Genomic DNA, 9571 nt, shown 5'->3' with positions numbered 1-9571 from the left:
TGAAAGAGTGGGAGAGAACCGGAACTTCTTGAAGTGGATCAAGCAAAGAAGAGCACAGCTGATTGGCCACATCATCAGACATGACACTCTACTGACAAGGATAATGGAGGGAATGGTTGAGGGAAGGAATATGAGAGGAAGACCTAGGCTGGAGTATATGAAACAATTGCTACGGGATATGAGATGTGGATCATACTACGAGCTGAAGAGGAAAGCGGACGACAGAAAAGCATGGAGAGCTGCTGCCAACCAGCCCTACGGCTGTTAACCCAAGAGAGAGAGAGAAATTGTGAAATTAGATGATTTTTTTTGAAGTCGTCAAAACAGCTGTTCTACAGATGAAATATCTTGACTATGACTGTGTACTTTTTATAAATTGCTCTACCTACCTACCTACCTCATGCACGAGATGGAGGTTACAAAGTCCATTTCTCAAGGATAGGGTGGACCCCCCATTAGTTTCCCAGGAAAAAGATTCATGCCAGTTGATAGATCTGATAAATAACTATACAGGGTATGAATTTGAGAAAAATCGTTAGAGCCGTTTTGAGAAAATCGTGAAAACATGGTTTTTAGTCATTATCCGCCATTTTTCTCAATAATATTACGGAGCTCCTGAAATTTTTCCAGAAATGAGACTCATGCCAGTTGATAGTGCTTATAGATAGCTATCTATGATATAAATTTGAAGAAAATCGTTAGAGCCGTTTTCGAGAAAACCGTGAAAAACATGGTTTTTTCGTCATTATCCGCCATTTTTCTCAAGAATATTACAGAGCTCCTGAAATTTTCCCAGAAATGAGACTCATGTCAGTTGATAGGGCTTATAAATAGCTATCCATGGTATAAATTTGAAGAAAATCGTTAGAGCCGTTTTCGAGAAAACCGTGAAAGACATGGTTTTTTCGTCATTATCCGCCATTTTTCTCAAGAATATTACAGAGCTCCTGAAATTTTCCCAGAAATGAGACTCATGCCAGTTGATAGGGCTTGTAAATAGCTATCCATGGTATGAATTTGAAGAAAATCGTTAGAGCCGTTTTCGAGAAAAACATGTTTTTTTAGTAATTATCCGCCATTTTTTCCGCCATCTTGAATTGAATTTCTTATTGTCGGATCCTTATGGTATAAGGACCTTAAGTTTAAAATTTCAAGTCAATCGGTTGATTAGGAATGGAGTTATCGTGTTCACAGACATACACACACACACACACAACACACACACACACACACACACACACACACCACACACACACACAACACACACACACACACACATATACACACACACACACACATACACACACACACACAGACTAACACCCAAAAATCATGTTTTTGGACTCAGGGGGACTTGAAACGTATAGAAAACTTGAAATCAGGGTACCTTAATTTTTTTTGGAAAGCGATACTTTCCTTACCTATTGTAATAGGGCAAGGAAAGTAAAAAGGCTCTCAAAAAGTATCTGACTGAGAACCCCCTGTATTCAATACAAGAATTCATGGAGCTAAGCGCTCAACGGATCTTCCACTGATACCCTGACATCACCCTCCTACCTTACCTGACGTGCACCTGATCTCAATGATATAGGTGGTAAAAAGAAAAGTAAAGTAAAGTATTATAAATTAACAGACATGTCGAATATACTAAATTATTAATTATTAGTTTTCAAATATTGGAACATTTGAAGTATATTATTAAATATAGCAGCTATGATATGACCAGAAAAATGTTCATTCGCAAAAAGAATTAACGAATGAAAGTCTCTAGAAAAATATATGCATAATGTACCAGCACCAGCCAACCGGTATTCAACCGTCTTCAGCCAACCAGTATGATGATAGAGTAGTTGTAACAAAAACTGGAACAATAAGTTAAGAATGAAGAAATATATTATTAATTTGGATTTGATTTTGAAAACTATCATAGAAGTCTTCATCTTCCTCTGTTGTCCAAGGAAAACTGTAGTTTTGTATATGAATTATTTCTGGTACATCAAAATGTAGTCAACTCCCAAGACGAAAAACCGATCAACCACTTTTGGGAGAGTTTGTACAGCATAGACTAATACGCGCTTTTGAACACGTTAGTATCAAAATTCTCCACGGAGCAAGCTACCCAGTCTATTATCTACTACAACGAAACATTCCATTTCTCGTTCATCGCTCCCCTTCTCATTCTTCCTTTTTTGGGACTTGCTGGAGATTGTGAGGTTGTGAAAAGTGTTGAGTCTTGGTAGCCAAAAAGTTATTAATTTTTTACAAAAATGGCCATTGGAGATTTAAAATCAAAGCAAGGAGTTGAAGCTCTTAACAATTATCTTCAAGATAGGAGCTATATTGAAGGGTAATTAAAAACATTAACCATTCTATGAACCACGTGTCACATAACCTAGTACCGTAAATGTTTTCTTGAAAAATAATAAAATATTGGTTTCCACTTCAAATCAATTGCAATCATGGTTTAATAGTATCTGGTATTTATTGCAAAGACTATAGTTTTTGATGTAATATAACTGTATCATTCCTCTTTATGCTAAGTCAGTATTCATCTTTAGATTCCGGCTTCGATATTAGCTTGCGGCTGTACCTTTTACCCTTAAAAATTTCGTTGGCTCATGATGATGCTATAATCATCAGTAAAAATTACTAATGAATGGTGATTGATTGATCTACGAGAGACTAAACTACTCAACTTTTTAAGGTTGATAAATTGTCCAAATGGAGGTTATGTAGACATAATATTAAGGTCATTGCCCTTTCTAATTATAATAAACGTAAATCAAGATATATGTTTTTAATTCAACTAAAATTATCATGAAAATAGAAACTTTACATTCATTATTATTCAAAAATCCTGTGTTATACAGTTATAATAACCAGCCGGAATAACCGAGTCAACTAAGGCGTCTGCTAGCGCTACCTTGTGGGTTGAAATCCCGCCGGCAGGCATGGACGTGTGATCATCCCATCAAATAATAACTCTCCGCTACTCACGCGCAAGCGAAAAGCTTATGTGGGCGTTAAGCTCAATAAAAAACTTTTTTATTGACCGCATTCAATATCTATCTATATAGGTATTTTAGTCATTTGGATTGCTGTCACTGTTTCTATTCCACCGTATTTTACAGTAGATAGCGGTAATTAAAATACACCCGGTTAAATCGATCTGATCAGATCCTATAAGCTTATAATAATTGTTAGGCTTATTAAAATTTATATAATATATATATATATAATTTCTTAGTTGAACTAGGGTTAGCGAGATTAAACAAGAATCTCCATTCATCCATTCAGGAGAAGCTCCATCAAGTAAAGCTCCCTCCATTGATCCACATTACAATATAATTCAGATTTCAAAATCTGAGCGAGTACTCAGGCACGTGGGGGGAGGTCACTAGTTACTAAAGATTATTAAAGAATATGTTCAAAATGCCTATCCATTATTGTTATACACGTTTTGACACTTCATAATATTCATGTTCTTTGGTATAAGACATTCTGTTCATAAGATGACCGGAATCTACACAGAATGTTGAACAGCTCAAAGATAATGAATTCACACTGACGTGTGTTTACTGATTGACTAGGTGTACCAAATTTGTGCAACAAAACAAAATTTTCATTTATTAGAAATAAATTACCACACACTTGAACAATAGGGTAATTATTACTAACAGGATTAAAAAATCACTCTATTAATAGTAAGCGAAGCGAACTAACGAACGCCAACCAATTTATCAATTAAATGTTTGTTGTCAGTTACCAAGCCACACAAGCCGATGTCGCTGTATTCGATGGATTGGGCAAGTGCCCCGACTCGACAACACCCCACGCACTCAGGTGGTACAAACACATCAAGTCGTACAACAACGATGAGAAGAAGAAGCTGCCAGGCGAGAAGAAAGTGCCCGCCGCCTTTGGTTCAGCCGGAGGTGCCGCCCCCGCACCCGCTGCCAACAAGGACGACGATGACGACCTCGATTTGTTCGGATCTGACGATGAAGAGGTGAGACAACTTCACTAATTAATAGTGAGATTCAGCATTACTTTGAGTCTCATACCTACATAATTATATTTTGATAATGTTGGATGAATATCTATTCTGTCGAGATATCGATCTGACTTTTACACAATGTGGATTTTACAATTTCATATTTCATGAGAAAAACCCTGATACAAAATACGTAATTTGGGGTGAGGGTGAGCGGTTTCACTTATTCCCACTTTTTAAAGCAAGATCCATCCTGCCATTGAGATATCTGTATGTCTTCAAGGTTCTGGCACTATTTTATAAGAAAAGTGGTAATCATGGACCTAATGTACCCTATTACACTAGGAATGCTGAGAGGGGGTTCATAACATTGCCTCGTTCTCATTGTAGCCTACTTTGTTTCAGAAGAGCTTCATTTTTTGGGCCCGAAATTTTTCAACTGTCTTCCCACTGAAGTCAAAAGTGTAGCTGGTATTGCTTCTTTTAAATCTAAATTAATAGGGTGTGGTTGATGAGTCGTTCACCGGGAGAGATTGAGGATTTTTTTGGAATTTTAATCTGAACTAGTTTCTTTTTCTTTTTTTAATTTGTTTTTCTCGATGTTATTTCCTTTATCAATATACAGATTTGAAAACAGTATTGCAAATAATTTTTATACTTTACCAGGATGCGGAAGCAGCGAGAATTAGAGAGGAAAGGTTGAAAGCGTATTCTGAGAAGAAATCGAAAAAGCCAACACTGATTGCGAAATCAAGTATAGTGATGGATGTAAAGCCTTGGGATGACGAAACCAACATGCAAGAAATGGAGGCCAAAGTTAGATCCATCGCAATGGACGGACTTGTCTGGGGAGCCTGTGAGTATACTGTCTTAATTTATTGAATTTGAATTATTTAATTTATACAAATCTTTATTTGTGGACATTTACAGTTTTTTTTAATTCTTTTAATGGCAAAATTCACTTACAAATTAATATGACTACTACTTCTTAATAATAATATGCTTAGTTCATATGTTATCTTCCTTTCGCTGATTTTTCTAGATAATATAATTTCCAAGTTTGTTCATATAGCCTATTCACTTCAATTTATAGTGTACTATTTTTATTTAACATATTATTTGAACTCGTATATTGTAATGCTGTTGTTTGTGCAATGGGCCTTCCCAGACAAAGCACATCAATAAAAATCAATCATTGTGATCTATTCTTTTGTTTGTTCAAACTTCAACTTATAATATGTAGCGTAGAAATAATTCTCAAAGCAATTTGAAAGAAATTCTCAACAGAATATGAAAATTTAAAAAGTGAAGTAAAATTATTTAATGTTCTTATTGTTTGAATACTTCAAACTTCATCTCAACTACAGTATTTTATCACCTTAACTATCCTACTGGCCTGTCTTATGAAAATCAAGAAGTTGTATAATGATTACATCATTGCGACCTACCATACCGAGTACCAAATACTAAGTAAAGGAGAAAAGTTTCTTGATGTTTCAAACTTGAACGGGTAGGTTAGGTTTTTGCTTTTAAATGGCAATATGCTGATACTATTAGAAGTATTTCTATAATTAACTGTAATAAACAATAAACATAAATCTCACGCGTATCATCTGCTTCACCATAAGCCACCGTTACGCTCAGTCACCGTACTACTTAGTAATCACAGAAACTGATCCAAAGAAAACATTACCTGTGCATGCGCATTATGGAGCTGTGTTAGGCACAAATGGCCTAGTTTATAAGGTAGAAAAACTGTATCCTACACATTTTACATCATGTGAATGTATTATTTAGCTCACCGTAGTATCAACCAGCAGTTTCCTATATTTTCTCAGTTCTCTTTTTTAACCGGAATTCAGTGAACAGCAAAAAATTATTTTTTTGAATGAAAAATAATTCCAGCTCCATTTATATAAAATTTTGAATCAATTAAGAATAAATTTTCCTTTGTGTTTCTAAATGTGGCGAAGGAAACAATAAAGTGTTGTTACTGTATTGAAATTTATGAAAATTTCAACACTGTGTGTTTTTAGGAACGAGTTAGTGAATTTTCCAATAAATGTATATCTTCACCCAGATTTTTCAATGTTCGTTCAAATTTATGATTTACTGCACGAGAATTCTCAGTATTTTTCTACTTCTTTAAAATGATTCACTTTGTAAATATTTGTTCGATAAATTCAACACTATATAATATAGTATATATAAAACTAATTATTATCATCAATGTAAGATTGAATTTAGATTGCTGTGTAATATGACTGGTTGGTATTATTTTCAATTCATTAACATACGGCATTTGTTGTAATTGCAGCAAAATTGGTACCTGTCGGCTATGGTATCAAAAAGCTGCAGATTATAAAATGATTCACTTTGTAAATATTTGTTCGATAAATTCAACACTACATAATATAGTATGTATAAAACTAATTTTTATCATCAATGTAAGATTGAATTTAGATTGCTGTGTAATATGACTGGTTGGTATTATTTTCAATTCATTAACATACGGCATTTGTTGTAATTGCAGCAAAATTGGTACCTGTCGGCTATGGTATCAAGAAGCTGCAGATTATGTGTGTAGTTGAAGACGAGAAGGTGTCCGTTGATCTGCTCACCGAGGAAATCCAAGCATTCGAAGACTTTGTTCAATCAGTTGATATTGCAGCATTCAACAAAATCTAATCCAAACACCTGTGTATGTTCCATCAAATTCTTGTATTTAAAATACTTGATAATAAATAATTTAAGTTTGTAATAAGAGATTTGAGATTTTAATTCATACTCCCTATTTTTTAAACCAAGCTTCTTCAAGCGTTATTTTTGTGATAATACCGTTATATTTCATTCTGTTTTATAATATTCAGTATTAAGAAAAAAGTATCATTATCAGTCATAACACAAGAAACAGAAACCTTCTTATTACGAACGTGGCTAGGAAGGCAATATTTATTTATTATTTTATCATTATAATTTTTACAAGAAGCACTGACCGGGAGAGAAAAACTAAGGATACTCCTTGTACTATTTCTCTCCCAAATTTAGATAATAGTTCAAAAGTCCAAAATGAGGTTATGATTCCACTTTTCTGAAATTTAGTAACTTATTATTCAGCACAGCTGTCATTGAAACAAACATATCAACGACACTTCAACCACCTAGCACCAAAACTCCACACTCTACTTCCTGCACAAATCAAGACAATAGAAAACCCAAGAAGATTCAAAACTGCCGCTAAGAACTGGATTATTTCAACTGGAAGACATCATAGAAAACATAATCTCAAACAATAAGTGAGCTCACTTACCCAACGTATTTGCAGTTTGCACACCCACACAGAATCTATAACTACTACTAACACCTACTCTAGTACATGGGTTTCGCATAGTTGAGTAGGCTAATTTCCAATAGAATTAAATTCCATATTTTTTTATAGACCTATTGTATTTTTTAAAGGAAATAAATTTATTTATTATTATTATTAGAAATGAAAATAATACAATTTTTCGAAAGAATCGCCTTATAGTTTTTAAAACAACTAACTTCTCAAAAGTTTAATAGGAAACAATAATTTCAAATGCATTAAAAAATTGTTACATAAATGTATGACTGTTTTTTGTTCAATAAATAAACTTAGAGATACCACAAGTTTCATAGAAGAAAAACGTTTATAACTGTCTCGGATAAAAATAGTTCTGAAATATACTTTAAGTCCGTATGCATATGCTCGGTTTAGGCCCGCCGCAAAGTAGACCCACGAAAAGCAACCCACGCCGTGAGATGTTTTGTAAACCATTTCTATAGAATTATAATCAATCAGCTGACAAGTGGATTATTCATTACATGTATTACACAGATGTCTGGAGAAGCCTAGCAATGGTTTACAAAACATCCCACGGCGTGGATTAGCGTGGGACTACTTTGCGGCGGGCCTTAAACTGCGTCTAGAGTTGATTTTAAACGCCGTTTAAACCACCAATCGGTATGCTGATTAGAAACGATTTGAATGTTTAGTTGAACGGCTTCATTGAAGCACAACTTTGGGTGTCTAATAAAAATATTCCTCATATTTTGAATCAGAAACAAAACATAAACATAAATAATTTTGGTCATATGATTTGGAATGCATAGAGTTCCAAAGCGTATGGGAGAAATTAATGTTTACAATACAAATTATTTTCCAAGCTATCTAAAAAGGTCCGTGAAGTTGGCCCCACCCATGAAAGCACTAACGTTAAAAATGGTACCATTGATTAGTGCTGAATAGTGCTTTAATCCCCAACGTTAGTGCTTTTCTCGTTCAGGAGTTATCATGAAAAAACCTTGGGTAGGGCTAACTTCACAGTGAACTTGGCCCCACCCAGCCAGATCTCAGTCCCCAAATAAGATACAAGGTCGTAAATGGTATCATTGGTTAGTGCTGGCAGGAGCACCAATCCCCATCGTTAGTGCTTGTCCCGTTCAGGAGTTATGATGAAAAAACCTTGGGTAGGGCTAGCTTCACAGCGAATTTGGCCTCACCCTGTCAGATCTCGGCCCCCAAGTAAGATACAAGGTCGTAAATGGTATTATTGGTTAGTGCTTCGTTAGTGCTGTCAGATGCACCAATCCTCATCGTTAGTGCTTGTTCCGTTCAGGAGTTATCATGAAAAAACCTTGGGTGGGGCTAACTTCACAGTGTACCTTCCCCCCCCCTGTCAAAGCTCAGCTTCCAAGTAAGAAAGAAGGTTGAAAATTGTATCATTGTGTATAGTTTGTGTAGAATAAGTTGAGATTTGGCCCTCCATCCGAAGAAATTACAGGGTTGCCAAATCGTTTAAAATTGCAACTTTCTCAATTTTCGATTCAACATCAGAATTGTATGTAGAGTATCATTCCCGATATCCTTGTAGTACTCAAAAAGCATCAGGGTTGAAGGATTAAAAGGGAATTTAACTATCACTTCTCTCTGAATCATGGGGCGTCGTAATGCGTAATAATTATATATCAAATTAACGGGGAGAATGTCTCCCTTCTATTGGTGTCTGGATCATTTTTATTCGACTTATAGTTTTTTTTTTAATTGATGATTATGTTCGTCAATGTCGAGACATTTCAAGCAGAAAACATGAAATTTTCGACATCCTAGAAACTTTTCTGTTTCATCAAAAGATAAGAAGGTGGTGAAAGAGAGAAAGTTTCTTAGAAATAATTGAAAATTTTTTCCAATTGTCAAACGTACTCGGAAGAGCGTATTTTGGCCTCTCAGGAGTTTCAAAGTCAAGGATAGCGGCTGAATGGTGTGCCACCATATGCTATCAATAGCCGGGATCAACAAAAACAAAATACAGACCGATTGAAAAATTCAGCAACTACAAGCTACATGATTATAAATAGTGAAAATGACAACCTCGCCTCATATAATCCAAGCAGTGTTTCAGTACAACCTTTCTAGAGGCAATCAGCTGCTTGCGTTTGAAATAATTCAGTCAAATATCTTGTAAATTGCCAGTCATTGTTTGTAGATAATGTTTGTGTATTTCATTGAAACGTTGAGTACTTGTTAAAAAATACACACACACAACTTTCCTTGCT

At 35.0% G+C, this 9571-nt stretch overlaps 1 protein-coding gene across 2 annotated transcripts; it reads left to right on the top strand.

Moving 5' to 3' along the window:
* The first annotated feature begins 2085 nt into the window (after positions 1 to 2085).
* LOC111046040 (elongation factor 1-beta') lies at positions 2086 to 6762 on the top strand. Of its 2 annotated transcripts, none has more exons than XM_022331524.2 (4): positions 2086 to 2347; positions 3763 to 4009; positions 4661 to 4850; positions 6528 to 6762. In XM_022331524.2, the coding sequence occupies exons 1-4, from the start codon at positions 2268 to 2270 to the stop codon at positions 6680 to 6682; spliced, it is 672 nt and encodes a 223-aa protein (XP_022187216.2). In that variant the 5' UTR covers positions 2086 to 2267; the 3' UTR covers positions 6683 to 6762. The 2 variants fall into 2 exon arrangements, with proteins under 2 accessions (XP_022187216.2, XP_022187217.2); XM_022331525.2 differs by having other exon boundaries at positions 2093 to 2347; positions 6312 to 6749.
* The last annotated feature ends 2809 nt before the right edge of the window (positions 6763 to 9571 follow it).

The sequence above is a fragment of the Nilaparvata lugens genome, chromosome 1, assembly GCF_014356525.2.
Source record: "Nilaparvata lugens isolate BPH chromosome 1, ASM1435652v1, whole genome shotgun sequence".
In the NCBI taxonomy this organism is placed as follows: Eukaryota; Metazoa; Arthropoda; class Insecta; order Hemiptera; family Delphacidae; genus Nilaparvata; species Nilaparvata lugens.
This window is presented reverse-complemented; position numbering and strand designations above follow the sequence as displayed.